Source organism: Gouania willdenowi, chromosome 5 (genome assembly GCF_900634775.1).
Source record: "Gouania willdenowi chromosome 5, fGouWil2.1, whole genome shotgun sequence".
In the NCBI taxonomy this organism is placed as follows: Eukaryota; Metazoa; Chordata; class Actinopteri; order Blenniiformes; family Gobiesocidae; genus Gouania; species Gouania willdenowi.
Window position 1 is genome coordinate 33852799 of NC_041048.1, and position 25358 is coordinate 33878156.

Below are 25358 nucleotides of genomic sequence, written 5' to 3' on the forward strand. Positions count from 1 at the left end.
CAAGTACAAGTACTGTTACTTGTTTGAAGTTGTACTGAAGTACAAGTAAGTCATACATAAAATAATTAACTACAAGTCAAAAGTAGCTTTAGTTACTAGTTATTTTCACCCTCCACGTTTATTTTTGGTAATAAATCTTGCCATGGTTCCCTTGCATACAGTAAACATATCATATATAAACTTAAAAAGCAAGAGACCAAATCTTGCACAATTGGAACTTACTTTATTTTCCATAAAGGCATCTTTATATAATAAATGGTTTGTCAAAATAGAATCAAAAAATAAAATAGAAATAACATCAATTAATTCAATTGAAAAAAAATGTCAGGCTCTTAGTGTAAATACATTTATTAACTCTAACAAACTGAGAAAATAACCTGCATTTAAAGCTGTTTAATCTGATTGGTCGGCTATGATGTGATGCATTTGATTGTTGTCATTTTTTGTAGTTTCTCAATGTCTGATGATAATTTTAAAACAAAAAATCACAATTTACTCAGTAACGGTTGGGTGTAGAAATGTAAATAATTACTTACTAAGTAAAATTATTGATTTAGAAATATACTCAAAAAAGTACAAATACCCATGAAAGAAACTCAAATACAGTAACGTGAGTATTTGTTAGCCGTTGCTTTCACCTCTGGTCACTGGAAAAACATGTGATTAATTGAATGGGTATAGAACAAAAGACATATTTGACTGTGGAAATATTTCTTACAATTTGGAACAAACGAGTACAACATAGTATTATGTTCAGAATTAGCACTTTTGACTCTAAAACCCTGCATTTGAACCAAGTACTGTATGTCTTACCACAACTACCTTTTACATCGTTATTCATTATGGCGTCTGCTTCGAGGATGTTGATGGTCTGAACCAGAATAAGCCAGAAAACTGTTTTTCAAGTTTTTGAAACTTTCTATCTATAACAAAGAAAATGTGTAAATGTTGGGATTGAAACTGACTATATTCCAAATTTCAATGTGTTTCAGGTTATACATTTTAAAATGAATGAAAATCACGTTCCACTAATATGTCAACACCACTGATATTACTACAGGTAAGTCCAAACAAACCCAGAAAAAATACAAAATGCTTAACTGTTGATTGAACACACACATGCACGGACACATGCACGGACGCACATACACACTACTGGAAAAAAATACAATTAAAACTGATCTTCAATAGTATCATTTTATTTCTTCAATTCACAGTCATAGTTGTTACACATTCACAGTTTTTAGTGTGTAAAAAACAAGACAGTTTGGATATTAGCATGTGAGGTTTTTCTCTTTCTTCAGGACATCATTATTTCAACTGTGTGTGTCTTTTATGCTCATTATTTTCATTTTGTTAAATGTATACAAAAGTATATAACTAAAGTATCGGTACATCAAAAAGTAAACTCAGTAACATTTCATCCTGCTGTAGAGGCCATGTGTCATCTTTAAGACAAAACCTGAGAAGAGGAAGGGGAGTGGCTTTAACTCATCTTCTAACCCATCACCACAGACTTTGCCCACCCTCTATGACTAAGTTATGCCCTGTCATGTAGTCGGAGGCGTCAGATGCCAAGTAGACCACTGCAGCTTGCAGGTCTGTCACTTGAGCCAGTTTACCAGCGGGGATATCTGACAGCCAGCGCTGCACCAGAGGCCTCAGACTCTCCGAGTGGATGAGAGGAGTGTCAACAATCCCACTGAAAGGAGAGAGAGAGAGAGGAGGAGGAGGGGTCTCAGACATGAACCCAAATCAGAAGGCATCACAGCTCAGAGCCAGGAGTGACAGTGTTTTTCAGAGCCACCACTTTGGTGACAAAAATAAAGCCAATTATGCTTTGTAGAAAGGGCACAACGTGGCACTTTTGCTGGTATTCACTGTGGGACTGGTGGCACTGGTAATGACTGGCACGAGCCCATGTGTGCATTGTTTGTTTCTAGCCTTTGGTTACTTACTTATTGGACACTGATCATTGTTATTCCTGATCACTCCTATATAGTATACACTAGCTGAGATCTACAGGAGCTGCTTTGATGCTCACATGGTGGAACGTTGGTTCATTAAACCAGTGGTTCACCACCTTTCCCAAAATAAAGGTTCCAGAGACCCCTACTGTACTTGAAGGAGGTTGAACACAGACATGAACATTGAAGAACAGTCATGGAGACAGGGTCATCTATAAGGGGGAATAAAGGGGAGAGCTTTTTAAGGTCAGTAAAATAATAGTCCATTGTTCTATTTATCTGTGATAAACACATTTATTCATTTATCTGAATAATATATGCTGTTATCCAGGAAGTTTATTATTTTTTGCACCATAGTATATAGTCATCTTAAAGATGTAACTCTTTGTTTTAAACAGAAATAAATTGGGTTGAAAGTTGCAAATTAGAGTGGGCAAAAACAAACAAAAAAAGTAGTAAAAAGGGTTCAAAGTGTTAATATTGACTTAAAAGTGGCAGAAATGGGGGGATTGGGGGTTTGGATAATGTAGGAACAATTAGTTTAAACTGACAAATAATGGGCATGGCAAATCGTGAATGTGGTTAAATTGGCAAAAATAAACATGAAATATGATAAAAGAGGTTAAAAAATGACAATAAGTGGTGGAATGGGTTTCTAAGAGGGGCCAAAAATGTCATGAAAGTGGAAAAAATGTGCAGAAAAGGCACTGAAATGTGATGGAGAAGTGGCAGAAATGCATTAAAAGGAGAAAAAATTTGGCAAGAAAAAGTGACGAAAGCAATCAAATATGGGAAGTTTGGTATAGTTGCAGAAGAAGCGTAAAAATAAGCAAAAATGGGTTGTAATTTTTTCAAAATTATTTTTTTTCTTGAAGGCATCCGGCCCTCCCTGTGTCCCACGACCCCAAGGTTGAGAACCCCTGCATTAAAGAACCTTGGTTTCAGGGTTTGTGGCTCCCTTCTGTCACACAGCTTCTATTGGGATGAACATGTCAACACACTGACCTGTGTCTAATGGTCGAAGGCTCGTGTCATTGTTCGATGCATCTCGATGCCTTGATATGGAACTCCAGCATTTGGATGAATTAGCGCTAGCAAAGAGCGTGTGACACCTTGGTTAACATATCCCACCTCAATTATATTTCTCTTCAGCTGCTCTGTTATCTGGAACCTTTCCTGGCAATCAGAGCTACTGTTTTCCCTTAACCAATTTCTAGATAATGCAGCTTATCACCGCTGCGGCGAAAGGTTCCAATGGAATCGAGCTCCAGTCAACCTCGCCGGCGCTAATTGTGTCCCTTTTTTTAATGCATATTTACCGACTGTCACTTCAAAGAAATCAGCAGCCTATTGAGACGTGCAGTTAGCAAAGGGGGGGAGACACAGATGGAGAATTGCTTCTTTTTGCAAATTAAAATTAGCAAACAAGCAGCGGATAAATAAAGGCGAGCGTGGCGCGTGTCTCTGCGAGGCGGCTTTGTTCTGGGGCTGTGACTATAGCATCATGCTTGCCCACTGCCACAGGACGGATTTACTTGCGAATGGCTGGGGCTGAGGGATGCTCCACTTAACACACTTCCCCACCCCACACACACACACACACACACACACACACACACGAAAAGCTCCAAACAGCTCAGCGTTCGTGGGCTGACACTGAGTGAGGTTGCAAATTTGATTCCCTAATTGAACAGAACAATTAGATCAAGTGTTTGGTTGATTCATCCCCTAAGACGTCATCTAATTAGACGTGGAAGCATTGTTTGAGCACAGAAATGAGTGCATCATTCTGGAATGAGGCTTTTCACATGAAGACAAACAGGCTCCTCAGATCAGAGAAGGGAACGTGTGTTTTGGCACTAAACGCTGAGGATTAGGCCTAAAATGGTGCGTATATACTTACGGTGAGATGCAGTTGACACGTACACCTCTGTCGATCCACTCCGTGCCCAGCGTCTGAGTCAGTTTGACCACCCCAGCTTTGGATGTATTGTAGGAAAGCTGCTTCTGAGGATGAGGAACTGAAGGACAGAGACAAATATATGGACATAAAAATATTAATTTTCTCCCAGAAGCCTGAAATAACACATTGCGCACATTCTCTGCTGGTGCATGCTAAATTAATTTATAATATACAGTAGGGCTGGGCAAGATGTATCGAGTTTTCTATTTTGGCGATATAGAAAATTACAAAATCGCCTATATCGATATATTTTTACTTTATAGCTTGATTTGTATCAAAATACTCGTTTTTAGGAGTCGTTGTTTTTGTTACTTCTAAGAACAGTATGAAAAGCACAGTTAGATGATCACTGAGTGTGTCCTAACCCAGACCTTCCCCTAAACAAGCCACACTACAGAACTCACTCACACATGCTGTCCCTTATAGTAGAAAAAGCGGCACATATTCGGCAGCTGGTTGTTAATAAATGTCCCAATCCCATTGTGTATTTTGTTTCCTCCTTTTGTGTATTATTCTTGTTCTTTTATGTATATTTTGGTAATTTTGGATGTCCTTCTGAGTCGTTTTGTGTATTTTTTGGTATTTTTAGATTTTTGTTATTCCATTGTATGTTTTTACTCCTTTCGCGTCTTTTGTTGTCCTTCTGTTTATTTTTGTTCTTTTTTGTATTTATTTTGTCCCATTGTGAATTTTTTTCTCCTTTTGGGCATTCTGTTGTCCTATAAGAATTAGTCTTGTTCTTCAGTGCATTTCTCTGCTAATTTGTGTCTTTGCAGTAATTTGATGTATTTTTGCTGTCATTTTGTGCATTTACTTTTGGGGCCGCTAGTTGACCATGTTTGTGATACGTGCAAAAGTTTTTTTGTTTGCATCAGCAAATTTAACTCTGAATTGTCTTCTGGGTAAGAATTTATTTAAATTATCAAGATTTATATCGTATATCACCATTTTGAGAAAAAATATCGAAATATGAAGTTTGGTCCATATCACACAGCCCTAATTTACAGTCAAGGGCTTAACGTTTGTTTGAATCTGTCGGGGGTCGAGAATTAATCCCCTCAGGGGGGTCTTGGGGTCCTCCCCCAGAAAAACGTTTACAAAATGCATGCAATGTCCTGCATTCTGGTGCATTTTTTCCCCAACAACTTAGAATTGTTGGTTGAGATTTTGACAACCTCTTAATTTGAGCAGCAGCCGCAGCAAACTTTTGACCCCTCCATGCACCTGCGATTAAGGGAAGATAAAAGGAGGAGGGGTGGGCGAAGGCTTCGTGTGTGGGGATGGAAGCTACCAAGTGTGCAGCGAGAAAGGGGTGCGGCATAAAAATGTGTTACATATCATTAAATAGTTGTAAAATACATCACATATCAACGTAGGACATTTATAATTAAATGTTTTAGAATTTATGAGGTTTGAATATTGGGGAAGTAGTAGCCCCCCATCCCCCCAGTATCTTACGCCTATGTACACAGTCATGTTCTATCCTCCACCACAAAGGTGGGGGAGCCATTGGTTTGCTTTGATCAGAGGTGAGAAACCACAAAAATGTGATTTTCTGATCTGAGCATTAATACAGGGAAGAACAATGAGTTGGTGTAATCATTTCATGTGTTTTTGGTCTCATTTATTGTTGAGTTTAGTTTTTTGTGGTCATTTTGTGTCAGTTTCTCTCATTTCAGTCATGGACACTTAAGTCAAATAGCTTTATTTAGCATGTATTTTAGATTTGGTGGTAAGGCTCTGTTCTGGGTACTCTGCCATTCCAGCAGCTGCGTGGAGAGTAGAGGTCGACCCATATATTGGCCGGCCGATATATCTGGCCGATTTTTTGTATATTTTTTATTTAGCACTTTAGAGTAGCCATTAAAGGAAAAGAGGAAGAACATAAAAACCATCCATTCCGATGTATGAATATACAGCAAAAAAACCCCAAAAGTAATAATAATAATAATAATAGCATGTGCTTGGGAGAGGTAGAAGCCAATAGGCTTACAAACCACTTTTCAGGTTACTGTTTGATTGTATATTTGAAAATATTTAGTGAACTTAATTATTAGATACTTTAAGTTAAGAAAGAAGCTTGAAATAGTTTAAATTGACTACTTCCACATATTGTTGTGGTGCTTTACTGCTACTTACCCGTCCTGTATTTTTTGTTTTACTTGGTTGTGTATGGGTATGTTTGAAGTTCAATAAATGTAAAGTGTTCTATTGGTGCATTTAAGTGTTTCAATTGTCTTTCATAATAATGTGCTTTAAAAAAGTATATCGGCCTTAAATATTGGCTGATTTTTTTTTTTTTTTTATCGGTATCTGCATCGGCCCTTGAAAATCCCATAGCGGTCGACCTATAGTGGAAAGCCTGAAGCTTCCCCATGAGCTACATGGAAAGGCATATACAGAGAGCACAGTCAGCATGACCCCACTGGAACAGAAGCACAGGCGTTAGTGTCAATTCAATTCAACTTTATTTATATTGCGCAGATTTTTGGATCGTGACCCCATTTTTATATCAAGAATTTCTGACGACCCCAAATAAAAATTTTTTTTCTAGAATTAGTTTTTGACCATGTTTGAGCTCTTTTTTTTTTCTTTTTTTTCTCGTTGAACCAGATTTATATTTCACAACATAAAAGTATAGAAATACAGCTGTTTAAGATTGTGTTGTTCCAGTTTGAAAAAAAAAAGAATAATAATTAAAAAATGTCAAGAATCTATTTTAATTTTTCAGAAATTTCAGGTGACCCTAAGGTTGAAAACCCCTGATTTAGTAGCTCCTGAATAGATTTATTTCTATAGCTTTTATAATTTTCAGTCATATCACTGACTCTTAATTTGTTAATTTTCCACTCCCTCTATCTTTCTCTCTCAAGTACCCCCTGAGAAACACTGGTCTAGTGTATATTTCTGTATTTCTTTTTTTTTTAAGTCATTCTGTGCATTTAATTTAGGGGCCGTTTAAAATTAGAGCAAGGGCCGCATGTGGCCCCCAGGCCACCAGTTGCCTATGTTTGGCCTTGACCATCACAGATGCTGCACACCACATGGGACGCTGAGAGAGGCTCATTTTCTGTGGGCTGATTAATCATCACAGGGACGGCTCCAACTTACATACAACTTTAGTAGTTAACCTCATCACCTGCTGGACTGACTGCCAAATGGCTTTAGTGAGGCTGCAATGATAAATACTGGCCAGCTGCAACGAGCCAGAGAGGAAAAGGCTCGCATTCTGATGAGTTAAAAAGAAGAAATAACAAGCGCGGTTGAGGTGCAAAAAAATAAAAACGTTGTGAAGAAGAAGTGATGAAGAAATATGGTTTAAAGGAGGTTGGGGTGGAGGAGTGGTGAGCTGAGAGTGAGGGGAGGAGAGTGGGATTGTGGGGAGATAGCGGAACAAGGTAAGGCTGGGCTGGGCGGATGGATAAGGCTAGGCTAGGACCTCAGATGAGCAGGTGGGGAGGAGCAGAGCCCAGGGCTTACACGCAGATTGAAGGTAAAATCCGACTTATCAGGACAGGAAACACAGCTCAAAAATGCCTAACAGCACTAATCCTCACTCAAGACCAGATGATACGGCCTCAAAATACCATTGAGAAGGCGCCTTCATCCTTTAAAAAAAACCTGCATTGATGTTTTCCCCCGTCTTAAAGAGCTGTAATCCCCAGAGAAGGGAAAAGGGAGTAAAAGGAGAGCATTCTCCAAAGCCCTCTTTAACATTCAACCTGCTACTTATTGCCCATTTCAGAAGGGAGAAAACATCTCTTTATCAGGCGTGCCTTTACATTCTGAGCCGATAAGGAGTTCAAATGATGCACTCTGCCAGAAAGCTGCTTCTGCTGGTTGGAGAGAACATTACCATGCAGTGGAGGTGTGCAGATATGAGTGTGAGAGTCTCCGATCCCTCTGTAAGGTCAGCGTGCAGCCAGGAGAACCAAATCAGCTCGGCTTTTTTCTGCGTTTGAGCCGCTGGCCATCGTTCAAAAGAAGAAAAAAAAAATCTGCTGTTGGTGTGTGTGTGTGTCTATGTGTGTGTGTGTATGTGTGTGTCTGTGGGCACACGTGCACATTCTCGTCAGCAGATGGACAAAAAGCTGTCATTGTGCATTTTAATTGGACATTTACGGCTCCTTTTTAGGCTCCACTTGGAGGGAACAGGTCCCATCTGATTACACATCATGACAATATTATAACAGATGTCCAGACCAATAAAGTAAATTCCTGAAGGACTGGATGTAATGTGAGTAATTGATCATTTTCTTTATGCCTGCCTCTATTTACCAGCATGCTCCTGTTTTACAGATTGCCCCTGCAGTTGGGACTGGGGGCCCATATGGCGCTTTACTGGCCGTTCTCTCATAGTGCTGATGAAGTGTTGCTGCTCCTCTGGAGGAACCTGTTGGCAGCACAAACATTACCACGCTGCTTTTACTGGGCCCGTGCTAAACTAAGTGTCTTCCGCTGTTCAAACAAGGGCCGCTGGCGTTTGGGGCTAAGGTTTCCCCCCTGCACAGGAACCCTCCTCTTTTCAAGTTGGACCTCAGGTTGCGTTCCACATCCTCCACACAGCTCCGCAGAGAGGGGATGTTTATTATGATGCAAAAGCACCGGGGCGAGACGCAATCACAACACTTTGTATTTCCTGCTGTGCTTACTGTTAGGCAAGGGTAGAGGCGTCTTTGTGTCGCAGTTTAACTGGGATAGAAGTTGCACAAAAGGTGGAAAAAAAGCAGGCTAATCCTGTTTTTAACATGCAGGGTCACTTCCAGGTTCTTGTAAACAGGATAAGGAGGTAAAAATACTTTTTTTTTTCTAATGGTAAAACTACTGAATGGGATGTGAGCTCAGCCACATAGCTGTAATGTAAAGTATTTAACTTTCTTCCTCCCGCCGTTTCTAAATGAAGAGATTATAAGCAGACATGAAGGTGATCAGAGGTAAAGTAGAGGATAGAGCAGAGGTGGGCAACTTTTATCAGGGCGGGGGCCACAAAAATGTGTTTGATGACATTATCATTCCTGTTAGCATTCACAATAATGACCAATCTGAGCGTTAACACAGGAGAGAACAAATGGATTTTAGAGTCATTTTGTGTGTTTTTTCTGTTGTCGTTTCGTGTAAAATTTTCCATTAAAATGTATGTCTTATGTCATCATATTGTGTATTTGTGTTATGATTTTGTTTGTTTCTAGTACTGTGGGTTTGCCGAGTAATTTTTGTTGGTGTTTTTCTTGTCTTTTTGTTGTCATTTTCTGTAATGTTGTATGTTTTTGGAGTCATTTCGTGTACTTTTGTTGTCAACTAGTGTTCTTAGGAGTCTATTTGTGTATCTCTGTTGTCTATTTGCTCAACTTCGTAGTAGTTCTGTGTGAATCTGGAGTATTTTCTGTGTATTTCCTGTCTTTTTCTCTAATGTAATTTGTCTTTAGTATATTTTAGTGTATTCTTGTGTTCACTTTCGGGGGCCGCACAAATTTAGACCGAGGGCTACATGAGACCCCTGAACCACTATTTGCCCATACCTGGGATAGAGTCTTCACTCACCTATTAGGCTGGCCATGGAGGCTGTATTGACAATCTTGCCGTATCCCTGCTTGAGCATCACTCGACCTGCAGCCTAAAGCAAGGATTCAATAGGGCAGAAAAGACACATTAAACACTGATTTATTAAAGAGCATGTATGGTATAGTGAGATCAACAGGAAAACACACACTTTATTGTTGGATGACACTGTAACGGGTTTGAAAGTTGTAGAGAAAAGGGGGATTGAAGGATGAACAGAAGGATGTCTGAGAGCAACTGGATCACTGAGACCTAAATTTAGTTACTACAGAGGAAGTCAGGCTGGTGCATGGACTGCCAGAAACTGGGTCAGACTAACTAGTTAGGATAGAAATAGACCAGTTGAAGAGTATGTAATGGGGAATCATTTTTGTCCTTTAGGCAGTTATTTCCCTGAATTTGTGACAGCAGCACACACACAAAAAAAGAAGAATTAACAGTAGTGACCAACTATTTTTTTTCTTCTTTTTTCTTTAAATATGTTTTTTTTTTTTAACTATTTCTTTTTTTATATAGATGAGTCCATTAGCATTGTACCATTTGATAAACTTTGTCAAGTAAAAAAGCTGAAAAAAGGATTGTCGAGTGTATGCCAGCGCAAATCCTGTAACATAGCAGGTCAGATCTGAAAACACTAGTACGAAAAATGTAAAATAACTTCTCATGGCAAATAGTTTAGATTGTTTTCATCCCAATAAGTTATAAGAATTACACTGAAATAATATCTCCATTTGGGACAATAAAAAACAAAGTTGTCTTGGTTCATAAGACTGTCCAAAAGTGTGTTACTGATACTAAAGAAGACTACAAACTAAACTTATATTTGAAGAGGAAACTTTAATTAGCTTTGTAATCATCAAAATTTAGAGAAAAAAACATGACCTCATATTATTACATTTACAAATGTAACAAAAAAAAGTGCAACATGTAAAAATAAGACAGAGACGATAACACAGTGTCACAGTTTCAAATTTACACGATGCATGATAAATGTGTTTGTTTTTTTACTCATTTTCATATTTTTTTCCGTTTGGTATATTTTTCTGTAATGTGTGTTTTTTGGAGTCATTATGTGTATTTTTTGTATCTTTCTGTTGTCATTTTGTGTAATTTTTTGCATAAATATTTAGTTTTGTGTATTTTGAGTCATTTTAATATTTTTGTTGTTTGGTGTATTTTTTCTGTAATGTATGTTTTTTGGAGTCATTTTGTGTGTTTTTGGAGCCTTTTTGTATATTTTATGTCGTTCTGTGTACTTTTTGTATAAATATTTCATTTTTTTTGTTTTATTTTACTAATTTAGTATATTTTAATATAAATACCGTGCGTGTGGTGAGGGCGTGTTTTCAGACCTCATATTATTACATTTACAAATGTAACTAAAATTAAAACATGTAAGACCAAGACAGAAAAGATAACACAGTGTCACAGTTTTAAATTTACGTGTGTGTGTGTGTGTGTGTGTGTGTGTGTGTGTGTGTGTGTGTGTGTGTGTGTGTGTGGTAAGAAGGAGGGGATAAAGGGAAAGGGAAAAAAATAGTATTAATTAATAGAAGAAAAATAGAGATATAAAACATAATTGAAAATGACTAAATGATAAATAAATAGAGAGGGAAAAAGCATATTTACTACTACTACTACTACGACTACTACTGCTAATAATAATAATAATAATAATAATAATAATAATAATAATAATAATGAAGATAAAATAATAAGATAATTAAAAAAAGAATACATAAATGTTTAAAAAAATCGACTATATCTCACTTGGCTTCCAAACAAACTGAAGGAGGCGTCACCCAATGGGGACTTCAAAACATTTTCTACACTCTAAAATTAAGCTTTTACAGAGACACTAATGTGGTTATGTATATTGCATTATAATATTCATTAGTAAAATAGAGTTAAATATGTTAATACAAGATGAAATCCTACACCTTTTCCTGAGAACACTAATAACAGATGAGAACATGTTGGTACCTGACAGCAGATGAAGGTCCCCCTTAGGTTCACACTGAAGGTTTGGTCCCACTCCTCCAGACTGGTGTCTTCACTGGCCGAGTTCATGTTTATACCAGCATTGTTGCAGGCAATGTGGATTGCTCCCCATTTGGACATTATGCTGTCAATCATTTTTTGAACGTCTTCTGATTTACTGATGTCAGCTGTGACGGCCATAGAATTAATTCCTGTTTAAAAAACAAAAACAAAAAAAATGAATAGTTGCTATCAGTAATGATTTATTAAAGTTTATTAAAGTAGATAAACTGACATAACTAAAGAGACAGTGAAGAACTACACATTTAACACATCCTTCCCATAACCACATTTCTATATCTTTAACTCTGCTGCCACCTGCTGGACAAAGTAAAACAACACCTTCAATGCATAAATAAAAAGCTATTGTTTTCCCCAAATGAATCAATAACTGAGATTTAATCTGACCATTGACCAACCAAACATGACCTCTGACCCAATGCTCAAAGGTCAGTTTTACCAGCTGGATGTGACCGTGCTCACAGTTTTCTTGACAGAGAAACTGTTAAATTTACCATTAAAGCAGTGGTTCCCAATCTTTTTTGTCCCTTTTACCCCTTTTGCATTTTTGTCAAATCATGTGTACCCCCTGTTCATATCATATCAAGTACCCTCCTCTCCATAATATAATATACTTTTTCATTTGTGGAACAGCGGGCACTCCTGAAACCCCTAAATATGTCTCAAACATTGGTTCCCTAAGGTTTAATCTACACATTTTAAAAAACAGTGGAATTTAAAGTGGAATTTTTTTTTTTTTTTTAATAAAACGCAACTTTTATGTGATTACTTCAATAGTAAGTAAATACGTGTCCTTTGTAAAATGTAGCTAATTATTGTCTCCTATTGTCAAAAGTGTGATAAAATGGCCTCTACAGCATAAAATATTCCTGTTTAAATAAATTACAAGAAAATATTGTATTTTATTGAGCAATTTGTGGTGAATTTGTTCAAAAAATAGCCTATAAAGGATCAGGGAACATTTCCCCATACATTTTTTTCATTAATTAAATCTTTCCGAGTACCCCTACAATGGGCTCCCGTACCCCTGTTTGGGAACCACTGCTTTAGAATGACTTCAATGAAAAAACACACATTTTATACCTGAGACTTTAGAAAAAACGGAAGTGTGTAAAAACTAACAACTAACCTCAAATGTTTGGATTATGTACATGTATTACCTGCTATCTAAAGTTGCCAATTTGTAACATAACTTTCTTATTTTATTTATTTATTTTTGGTAATTTTTTTCATTATTTAAAAAAAAAAAACTCCTATTGTTGTGTGTTATTAGAAGGCACTAAACAGTAGGTGTGTCCTGATCCGATATTGATATCGGATATCGGTCCGATATCAGCCAGAAAACTAATATCAGATTTTATCGGACTGCATCTAAAATCTCCGATATAAGCGCTCTGATAAGTTATTGATGTTTTTGTCCCCGCCCTCAGTTATTCCCACCATAGTTTTCTAACATTCTGCACTACAAAATAAGTAACAAAAGTATGTATGATTCGTACTGATATCGCATGGGTTCAATATTGATATCGACCAATACTCAAGGCTGCAATATCGGAAGAGAAAAAGTTGTATCGGGACATCCCTACTAAACAGAAAGGAAAGATTACTTGCACATACATACAGAAGCAATGAGCAAAAGAAAAATAACAAAGACATAGTTATCAACTTCCCCCGCAGATTGGTTCTCATTATAACTCACAACCTTTTCCTAAATGTCCTAACTCTAAATATGATCACATCAGAATATAAAATTACTATCTTAAAAGGTTTCTAAGAAAAGCAGTCCTCTTTGAAGATACCTCATGAATAATACAAAGTAGAAAAGCTGTTCATAGTAAGGCTTTAAGAGTTATTATGGTATCAGACCAAAACGTTACATTATCAGGTTTTTCTATTTTTTCTATCGTCTATTTATAAAAGGAATAATGCATTTTAATGACCATTTAAGTAAATATGTGCGGTTGTAACCTAGAGATAATTATTATCTGTAGTCCATTGGTAAGTTGGTTTGTTTAGAGATCATATTTGGGACACTTGAGGTGTCACGATAACATTTTCATTAGATAAGATGTGTTTGAACACTTTCTCCAGTATCTTGATGCAGAACGCTGATGTGTCCTCAGTTTCAAAATTGTTTACAAAACAATGGCGGTTTTTAATAATGTGGCTTCCATGGAAACGTGATAACGACTGAAGTCAGAGTGACCGCATATTAAGGCGAACACGATGAACAAAGCAGGATAAAAATGAAGTCAAGTGAATCACTGTCTTTCTGTCTGGCTGAGAAGAGAACAAGAAATCATGATAGGAATGAAGTAAAAACACTACTTAGACAAAAGTTTCCGCTTTGGTGCCATCTTTTCATTCTTCCACAGGATTCCAAATCCCACAATGCAATGTGCAAAACTTTTCCAAAGTTTAACTTACACGACTATTTGAAAACAAACTCTTTGTTATTGGTGGAGTCTGAGTGTCAATTTCAACCTTTGACATTTGTTTGTGAGTAAATCTCTATCGGAGGATTTATGAGAACTTATGACGACATAAAGGTACAGTTTTAAAAATAAGAGTTGGGTCATTCCATGTCATTTCAACAGATTCTCAGGACATTTCACGTACTTCGGTCTCAACAAATTCCTTATTAGTTCAATAGGCACACTGTATTTTTTTAGTTTGATCAGATGAATACTTTTAGAGATATGGCCAATTTAGTGAGAGGGTTATGTGTCAATTTCCGTGCATCCTTATTTTTCTTCCATTTTCAGCTTCCAATATCTCAGGAAGTGCACTACATAGGAAAGTGAAATTTGGTATAGTAATAGAGCTCCACATACGCTCTCAGAATTTACAATAATATCTGCGATACATCCTATCTGGTGGACATGCCAGTCCCTAAAAATTGGAAAAAAAAAAGTTTTTCTGGCTTTTGGGCTCAAACATGTTTGAGCCTTCAGTAAACTACTTAACATATGCCTCAGCTCCCCCTAATTTGATCAGCTTTGAGCTATGTACATATATTGTTCAAATCACCAATCATTAGTCATATATAAGCATTGGTTCTTGGGTGACAGTCTCTTGAAATCTGAATAAAAATACTTTATTTACTAGTTTCATTGGCCCATAATTGGATGTGGGAGTGTAAGAAAAAATCTGATCTCTGTTTTAAATTATAGTATAAAGGTTACTATTTTTTGGGAAATAAAACTATTTTTCTTTATTTGAGTTCTTCATTTTTATTTTGGACCCCAACTTTGGGTTAATTTACCACTCGCGGATATTGAAAGGGTAATATTTTTGGCCATATCTCAAAAAGTATTCATCCAATCAAACTAAAAATTTGCAGTGTGCCGATTAAATAATCACGGAACAATTGGTGAATATTTCAGAATCTGCTTAGACCGAAGTGCGTGGGATTTGTTCAAATGACATGGAATGGCCCAGTTATATTGTTAAGCAGCTATAAAGAATTCAGGAGGTTCAGCATCTTCACTTTCCCACTATCAAACCTACTTAGAAAACTTCTATTATCATTTTCTTTCATCATTTTTGAGGATATTTAGTTTATGCAGCTTGATAAATAATATGACACCACGTAGTGATCTTTAGCTGCCACTTCTTACCTTTAAGAAGAAGCTCCTCAGCCACTCTCTGTGCTTTGACTTGATCCAGATCAACCACAGCTACTTTGGCTCCAGCCTCTCCGAGAGCGTGGGCGAAGGCTCGGCCTATGCCCTGCCCCGCACCCGTCACGTAAGCCACCTTTCCATCAAGACGCATCCGATCGAGGATGGCACGTCCTTTGACTCCACAAAAAACCTCGTCTGTTATATCACACTGGGAAAAAAAACAACAAAAAAGCATTTTACTCAAGGATGTTACATCAAAAATTAGTTCAAACCGTACTTGTTTGTTCGATGACCCAGAGGTCGCCGCCGACACCCTCCGGATAAGACTGATGCCATCCCTGAGAGGGACGATGACCTTTCAAACAACACAGCTGCCATCAACACAAGAGCAGGAAATCAAACTGTTGACATTTTTACATGAACGCTGAGAGACTACCTGCTCGACCCGTGGGTCGTTAGCGATGAACTGGTTGAAGTCTCGCAGCGCTAGCCCGTTACTGTCAGTGGTGTCAGTGAGATAAACCTTGGCCTTGTACAGGGAGTTATCCACACATATGACCCCATGGAGTCGCAGCAGATTGTTGTCCAGGATGAAGTTGTAGTAGTTTATGTAGTTGTTCTTGTCAGCATCGATGAAGACCATGTCAAACTGCTCACCTGTAGCAGCCAATTCCTGGAAGAGACAAACCGGTATTCAGTGGTGGAAACTAAAGTTCATTTAATGAGGTACTGAACCCAAGGACAATTTTCAGGTATCTGTACTTTACTTGAGTATTATTTTGGGGGATACTTATTACTTTCATTCCACTAAATTTGAAAGACAAATATTGTACCTTTTACTTCACTACATTTCTATAGATGACCTCATTAATCGCTACTCATGTTGTTTTTCCATTTCTTTAGTTCTAATACAAAAAAAGGTTTCTGTTAGTCCTTGTATGGCTTGGCCCAGTTCTAGCATTGTTTAATAATATTAAAAAATACCATATGGTGCTCAAATGTCAAAACAAATAATGAAATTTTGTTTTTTTGTGATAATAATGCAGTTGTTTGGTTGTATTGGTTGGTGAGGGCAGCTAAGTTGCTTCACTGAGACTTCCCGTCTTTATTTGTGAGATGTTGAGCTCTTTATTCATTCTGTTAATAACAATAATTTGGATTTTTTAATGTGGTTTCTTAACGCAAATCTTTTAAAGCTGCTGGAGACGATAAAAAACATCTTTTAACCTGTGCTTTATTTCATCCACAAATTGTTCTGATCCACTACTGATGCCAATGTGACACCAAAAACCACTGCCAAAGTGACATTTCTGGTGTTTTGACGGATTAAAAACCAAAATAAAACAACGGTGCCAATCACGGTCTTGTCTGGTGAAAAAAAAAACCACAAGAAATCACAGAAAGAATGAAGAAAAAACACTTCTTTAAGAAACTTTTTTGCTTCAGCCCCATTTGACCGTTTGACAACAAAGAGTTGTTGATGGTGGAATCATAAACAACCTTTAGAGTAAAATCTTCTGTTTAAGAAACATCTTTGATTTGTTGATCTATGAGGCCTACAAAATGGCTGTACTATAACGTACTACAAAATACACACTCAATGAGTATATACTGTCTAGGGCTGCACAACTTTGACAAAAAAACCTAATTGTGATTTTTCGGACCAATATTGCGATTGCAATTTGATTTGCGATTTTTATATTTGGTACAACATTTAAATGCATAAACTGCTAAAATGATGAGTGAAGGAAGTCATGTTACTTGTAGACTGTCAAACAACATATTATTGCTCAAATTGCCCCACATTAGAACAAAACGCATTCATCTACTTTCAAAATGATTTGGTTTAGTGTGCACAGCGCCCTCTTCTGGAGGAGTCGCAGAGCGTCTATCTAAACACTTTCTGCTTTATAAAACTCAGACCTTTTATCTGTTCCAGCTGAACCTGAGATCACAAAGCTCCATCATTCTGACCAATGGACATCACTCAAACGCCAGAGACAAAAGAAAAAAAGATTTGACATTCCGCTCCCAATGCATCGTGGGACGGTTGAGTATGACTAGTGTGCCCACCATGTATACTTTTCCAGATATAGTATACATCTGGGTATTTATCTAATGTGAACCCACTACATACTCATTTTGATGTCAGATTTAGTATGAGTAGTATGCGATTTAGAACACAGCCTGTGTCTATCAGTGTTTTTTTAAAAAAAATGTTAGTTATCGTGCCCAGCAGCTTTAATGTTAATGAACCACTGTACAGTGTTTGTCAGTTGTGCTACTATAAAAAAAAAAAAAAAATTATCAGTGTTTTCTTTGTTGCACAAATGATGATGAAAGACATGCTCAAGATTTTAAATTACTTACAATACTTATTATTGGAATATTATTGAAGATTGTTTTTCAATGCAAATACTGCAATACTTTTGCTTGAGCAATATTTCAGCTAAACTACATGTATCCTAATTTGGAGCAGTGTTTTCTCAAGGATCATCTGTATTTTCATTCAAATAATGAAGTTGAGTACTTTCTCCACTTCTACTAGTATTACTGATACATCACTAAGATGCAGTAACTTATCTGAGAGTAAACACAGTCCACAAAAAATATATTCAAGTTAATTCATCGAGCTTACTAATCTGCATTCAGGCTTTATTTGATTGTATTTCAATTTTGCTATTTCTCAGTCTATGAACGTTCATTTACTCAGAGCACAGTTTTGAACTCAAATGGTTATTTGTGATGCACAGCTATCACAAAAGCTTTGTGCTTCATATTAGGTTGATCTTGAATACTTTGTGTTGTTAGAAAACTGCATCTAAAATGTAGGGTTGCTCAATTAATCAAAATTCGATTACGATTTTGATAATTACACCCAACTATTACAAAAATAACATAATCGAGAAAAAACTATTATTAAAATAAATAAAATACATTTCTAAATAAAACAACCCCACTATTTAGGACATCTATAAATAATAAACTTTAAACTTGGCACACAAATGTTATTAATACTAACGTTGAGTTGTTTAATCCATGCCAATTCAAGCTCCTCCCCTCTGCCCCGCCCCTCTCAAAGCCAAAGCTGCAGGCCAACAAGAGGAAAGTTGTTGCGAGTGGTCTTGAAACATGGCAGGAGAAACGCAGCAAAAACACTTGGTAAACAAGTGACAAATCAAATTCTCTTATATGGGAACACTTTGGGTTTGATGATGAAGACTTAGAGCAAAGACACATCACGTTCAAGAAGTGTTTTGTTTTGTGCAAAAGTGAACATACTTGATTTTAGTGTTTGTAGGAATTGATTTATGTTTAATGAATATATTTTACGTTTTTTGTCCAAAAAATTAAAAACTCTTTGGTTGACAAATAATCGTTTGACATGTGTGTCAAATTATGTTTGACAATTATGTGTGTCAAACACACATAATTGTGATTTCAATTATGACTAAAATAATCGTGATTATCATTTTTTTCTGTAATTGAGCAGACCTACTAAAGAGTCCCTGATGTAAATCAATAGATAAAAAATAATACAAACAGAGAATAAGTGGCACAAGTCTTAGTCCTGGCTTGAGTTGCAAAACTACTTTCTACAACTCAAACTGTGAAAAAACTGACATTGCAATTTGTGATGACCAAACTGCAATTATTTTGACTTTGTTTAACAGCAAGATAGACAGTAGAAATATTGTTAATTCAATCCAGATATGCGTGAACAAGTGAACACTTAGCATATCTTACCATGAAGAGTCTGCTCAAACTGTCACTCACCCTCAGGGTGTCCATGGCAGATCCAGTCTTCACAATAATCTTCTTTCCATGTGGAGACTTGTTAAAAATGGGCTGAGCGAACTCTTTGAGATATGGCTCTAGCTCACAGGCCACTAAGCAGCCATCCTCAGGAAGCCCTTCAGCCATGGACAAAGCTCCGTAACCTGTGAACATCCCAATTTCAAGCACTCGTCTCGCTCGACTCATGTGGACCAGCATCTTCAGGGTCTGGCCTGTCAAACACACACGGACAAAACAAACAGATGACCACTGCACTACCAAACATGTCAACACAGCAAGAATGCAGAAACAACACATCGTCCAACCTTCAACATGGCCAGTGATGCACTCTTTAGGCAGACAGAACAGAGTTTTGCCTTCCTTGTGCACTTGATCCCAGTCATGAGACACCGTTTTTCTACAAGTCATAAGAAAAGTCATAGAATCATAAAGTCTGAGACAATCATTGAATGAATTAGAACAAAGACATACTTAAAAAGCTCCGCCAAAGGCTCACTTTCCTTAGTTGTCATTCTCTCTAGATAGTCATCGAGGCCACTGGTGATATCCACAGCCTTCTGCAGATAACTTTTCAATTCTTCAGGAACATTCTCACAAGTTGTAGCTATGTCCTTGGCTTTGGTTAGCAGATCCAAAACAACTTCCACTGGAGTGTCGGGAACTGAAGGAATACCAAAAACACTTTTATTGTGACTACATAAATCTGTGAATGGGTTTGGTCCAGAATACATCAGTGACATGTTAGTCAGGTATGAACCCAGCAGGTCTCTCAGATCTATGGACACAGGTCAGATAGTGGAGCCCAGAGCTCACAGTAAACATGGTGATGCTGCTTTTAGTTGTTATGCTGCAAAGAAGTGGAACAAACTGCCAGCGGAGCTGAAGTCAGCATCCAATGTGAACATTTTTAAATCAAAGTTAAAGGCACTTTTTTTCTCTACTGCGTATGATTGAGAGAGAGATTTTTTGTCATGTTGTTGATGTAATGATGATTTATTGATGATTTTAATTGATTTTACTGATGATTTTAAATGTTCTTATTGATTTTAAACAATTGAATGTTTTATCATGTAAAGCACATTGAGTTGCCTTGAGTATGAAATGCGCTATATAAATAAATTTGCCTTGCCTTGCCTTACACATACACATCTTAATTCCCCTCTACCTGGAGGGGATCCAGATCAATATACTGATTATGGTTCAGTCTTAGAAAAATCAAATATTGTCATTGGTGAAATGGAAAAAATGCATATCTTGGTTCGTAATTGACCGATCTGTCTGAAATATGAATCAAGTTATGTCGGATCTGGATTACACATTTCATCATGATTTCTTCAAAAAAATGAGGATGTCCATACATATGGTTATTAATGGAGATAGAAATTTATTTCAAGCCTATAAAGTTTTAATGATAATGGTACCATGATCAGGATGACTGATCCAGATAACTGCCAATATCTGGCAAAAATGATGTTTGGAGTAAGGCCAAAACACATTAAAACGCTGACGCAGAGAGCAAAATAATAATAATTGTGTTGTTTTGGTTGTTTTATAGAAGGAAACTAATGTTGAAGTGTCACTAAAAAAAAAAAAAAAAAAAATAGCTTCAGTCACAGACAGGTTTTTTCAGAAAAAAGCTGTTTTATCAGTTTTTTGCTCAGAAACTGGCATTTTATGTGAAACTACCTATAATCAACTGCTGATTATTGAAGAAAGAAACAAGCTAGAAACAACGTTTCTAATGAAAGTAGAGAGTCTATTCTTTCAGAATCTGGGTTCACATTTTAGATTGTCATGGTACAAGATATTCTGTGGATCTTGAGAAATCTGTCCAAATGCTCTATAATGGTTGGCAGTGAGGGGGGTAACTGTTCTGAAAATGGCTGGCAGTGAATGAGTTAACTACAGTTACAGACATTATATACATAGACAGACTGGAACGCATCAAACGCCGCCGCTAGGGATGTCCCGATACAACTTTTTCATTTCCGATATGAAACTGATATTGCAGCCTTGCGTATCGGCTGATACCAATAGTGATCCAATATTAGCATGAATCGTACAATTTATTTATTTTATTTTTTTCTCTAATAAAAAAAATAATTTTGTAGTGTGGAATGTTAGAAAAGGCTTGATCAAGTGATGTTACTCAAACAAAGAACAATAGTCAGCAACAGTAGGTATGAGAAAAAATGACCCATTTTGTTACATAAATTTTAACCTTCAACATAATATCTACAGTATTCTACAATTGAATAAAATAAATAAAAAATAAAAAATAATCAAGACTGAAAAATAACTAAAATAAATCCAATAAAAACAAATTATACTTTTAAAGTGTAAACAATTTAAGTTCACTTCAGTTATTTTTTACTGTCAGTATATGGTGGGAACAACAAAGGGGGCGGGGACAAAAACAACAAAACAATATTGTCCACTGATCAAAGTTAAGTGTTTACAGCTCCAGCTTCCCTGATTGTGCCCAAATCAATGTGATCATTTTAGTCTTTTAGTCGTGACTAAAAAAAGTAGTGGACACAAAATAAACATATCACTCTAATAACAAGAGTAGAAAACAAATAATAATCAGTCATTTACCTAAACTGCTGACTGCCATTACTACTCCTCCATCTCCACTTTCTGCAGTCTGAGCACATTGTGGAGATTTGTGTTTTGATAGTCCGCTTATCGGAGAGCTTATATTGGAGATTTTAGATGCAGTCCGATAAAATCTGATATGGCTAATATCAGACCCATATCCAATATCAATATCGGATCAGGACACCCTTAGTCACCGCCATATTGGACATATTGGACATATTGGACATATTGGACATATTGGACATATTGGACAGGTCTCCTCACTCTACGCTAGCACTAGAGAGCAACTATGTTGGTGCTTTCTGCAGTTTTTGGTTGCAATATTGAAAACAGAACCTGTGGGATTACTTTTCACAAGATTGAACAATACTTTAGGCTATTTTACCATTTATAATATTATGTCATCGTAACTAACGTTATTCACGTGTATGAGATCAGGAACTGGTACGCTCTGTCTCATTGTCTCTTGCTGTTTTATTCTTCTTCATATTTTGAAGGTTTCCCAATGATACAGGCTTGAGGAAGCAATGGGAAGTTGTTTTAAGACAAGATGGTTTTGCTGCGACTAGCTCATCAGTGCTCTGCAGTGAACACTTCAAACCAGGTCATTTTGACAGGATGAGTCAGATTGTCAGGCTTAGAGATTGTCTTCAACTTCCGATGTCATCTGCAAAGAGGTGTGTTTTTAATAGGAATCAAATGAACAATAACAAAATCCATTTTGATTTTTCACATTTTGTTTTTCAAATAAAAAGTGCAACTAACAATATGAAGTATTTTTTTTATCAAAGTGTATTGAATACAAATCAAACAAAAAACAAACAAATTTTTTTTAATCATCTTTCATATTTTGTATATTGGGATAAAAGCAAGTTTAAAAAAAACTAAAACACAATTAATACAGTTGAACTTTATTCTGTTTTTGTATAATGTATTTTCATATTGAATAATTTTATATCATATTTATATAATATAAAAATATATTATTAATGCAAAAAAAAATTAAATCTATAATACGTGTGTGTGTGTGTGTGTGTGTGTGTGTAATACATTTAAATGAACAATCAAACTTGTTTCTTTAATGAACTATCCAATTAATTAATTTATACATTCACCAATATGACATAGCCTACCACGTCTTTGTTAGAGCATGATACAAAGTATTTTAGCATGAAAGCACGTATTTTTCAATGTTGACGGCATCCTGTATCATAACTAAATCTCTGCCGTTTGTAACAAACTAAACCATGTGAAATTCAGGTAAAAAAATCGGGGAGTTATGATGATTATTGTAATTGGGGGATACACCTTCCTCAGTAGACATAAATGCAGGCCGGGCTCATTGAGACCTTTCCAAGATGGCGGCCATGCTGATCGTCAGCTCCAATAGGCAGCGTCAGTCCATGAGGCGTCTATGTATCTAATGTCTATGATTACAATTAGTTAACATTTACTTGTTCTCACAAGTTTAGAAAAAAAAAAAAAAAATTCATTTCATACCATTTTATACTAATTTGTAATTATTGATATTGTGATGTATATTGTATTGTTTAGTATCGGAAAGGCACATATCGTGTCGTGACATGTAAATCGTATCGAATCGTCAGATTCATGGCAATACACACCACTATACAGGAGTGATTAAATAAATTATTTCACTTTTTTCCCAAAAAAAACTTGTAAAACCAGGAACTCTAAAAATATCTATATATGTTTTGCTATAATTATTTAGTGTCTGCTCACTGACTTTACATGCCACATTTGATACTCATTTCTGTGAGTTCTGTTATTCAGAAACGATATTATTTTGAAACAGAATTTAGGAGACAGCAGTAATAAGACAGACAGACAGACAGACAGACAGACAAACAGACAGACAGGGCTGTGCAGCAAAGTGATTGACAGGGAGAGCCTCTCTATCAGCTGCTGGTGTTTGCCTTCAATAATACATAGTTTAGTACTAAACCCACCGTCTTTACCCGCTCTTACCGTGAACGGACGACATGCTTTGACGCGGTACTGGGCGTGACGTCGGCGCAGCGGACAGAACAAGCCGAAGGTGCTGGAGCAGGTTTCAGTCGCTACTACGTAAACGTCATCATCAGTGGGGTCAAGTGGGCGGGGCTTGGTGGGCTTGGGGAGGGGCGGTGGGGACACTTCAACACTTGCACAACGAGACGTAGCACGTGGTTCTAACGTGGTCTAACGAGACATGATCGTCACACGAGGATTAAAAGACAGGGACAAAACTTCATCCCTGACATGTTGTGTTTTAGACCAGCCCACTATGTTATCAGCAGCACCATGTAGAAGCTGTGATGCTCAACATGTGGCTTTTCATGTCTTGTATTATTCCCACAGAAAACCATAATAGGGGGAAACTTTTTAACCCCTTTTTCACTTATTTCCTTTGGTCATTTTGCAACTTCTTTTGTCCCATTTTTGCCCCTTTTCAAAAAGTTCTGACACTTTTTCATACAACCTTTTGCCAATAAATACCCTCTTCTTTTCAGTTTTTTTTCCCCCATTTTTGCAAGTTCTTTTTGACACATTTATTCAATATTTGTCCTTTCTTTATTTATTTTTTTGGCCACTTTTCATCCAAATAAGCTAACTTTTGCCCAGTGAATACCACTTGTTAAATTTGCCTCTTTTTGTCCTTTTTCACTATTGTTTGCCATATTTTGCCCTTTAAAGCTACCCATTGCCATTAAATACCACCTGGTTCATCTTTATTTGCCCATTTTTGGCCACTCTTGACTTCTTTTGGCTCATTTTAGTCACTTTACAGTCTTTTCTTGTCACATTTTTGCCACTTTTGGACCATTTTTGACCACCTGTTTCCATGTTTCCCTCCACTCGCTCTTGAAAAAAACAAAAAAAAACATAGCGGACCGAACCGGCCCACTTTGGGTCGATGGTCCACTGGGACGATGGCCGGTATGTCAGATGGCCAGTTCACCCCTGAGAAAGGAGTCTAATAATTTATGTTCATTGGTTTCTGATCTATTACATATAACTTAATTGATCTGCCCTAATATTATCTGATTGGATTAATAGAGAACATTGTGAAATTTATGTGTCAGGACGGAATGAAAGGATCTTTTTGTTATATCGATACAAAATGCAAACCATTTTTGAATCTAGTTCATTTTAAGTCAACACAACATAATTAACATGTTGAAACAAAAACATCCTCAGCCATAACATTAAAATGTAATTTAATAAACAAAGGCTAATTCATAATAACATGATTGAATACCATTGACAAGGGGGAAAAAACAACAAAATAACAAAAAGAAGAAAAAAAAAGTCAGGTTTTTGAATCAAAAACTCTCATAACCTAAATATAGAGATAGTTTATTGCTATAAACATTTAAAAATGTATTCATTGGGCCATGTATAATTGTTTGACACCTTTAGGTCTTTTAAAAGTATTACTTAAGATAATTTGCAGGAATCTGTTTTTATCCTAAAATCTTTTGCCCTCTGGAGCTTTTTGCACTTCGCAGAACATGAAGTATAGCCTCTTGTCTTAGCTAAATACTCATAAACGTGAGCACATCAACCCCAGGCACATTCCTACTGTCAGGTTTGTTTTTTTTGTTTTTCTTTGCAGTTACTTAAATGCTGCAGCTTCTGTGTTATAACACTTTAAATAAGGCAGTGGGTGTGTTCCCCTTCGTAGTATGTAACAGTTTGGTACAGGCTTAAAGGAAAAATTAATTATAACATATAACTTTTTATTTTTTTTTACCTTGTCTGCACATTGTATCGAAGGTC

The 25358-nt window shown here is 36.6% G+C and overlaps 1 protein-coding gene across 1 annotated transcript; it reads right to left on the reverse strand.

The window, feature by feature from the left end:
* Positions 1 to 1333: 1333 nt before the first annotated feature.
* LOC114464081 (uncharacterized) lies at positions 1334 to 23687 on the reverse strand. The gene is made up of 11 exons (XM_028448151.1): positions 23565 to 23687; positions 19446 to 19635; positions 19280 to 19371; positions 18954 to 19186; positions 15613 to 15849; positions 15454 to 15531; positions 15171 to 15384; positions 11473 to 11681; positions 9472 to 9544; positions 3871 to 3988; positions 1334 to 1702 (listed from the first exon to the last, which is right to left on the reverse strand). Exons 1-11 carry the CDS (start codon positions 23578 to 23580, stop codon positions 1507 to 1509), a joined length of 1656 nt encoding a protein of 551 aa, XP_028303952.1. The 5' UTR covers positions 23581 to 23687; the 3' UTR covers positions 1334 to 1506.
* Positions 23688 to 25358: the final 1671 nt, after the last annotated feature.

Coding starts and splice junctions, on each gene's coding strand:
- LOC114464081 (XM_028448151.1), bottom strand. Junction 15,850..18,953: donor CTGCCATGGACACCCTGAGG/GTGAGTGACAGT, acceptor TGTCTCTTCCAG/GAATTGGCTGCTACAGGTGA. Junction 1,703..3,870: donor CGTGTCAACTGCATCTCACC/GTAAGTATATAC, acceptor CTCTCCTTTCAG/TGGGATTGTTGACACTCCTC.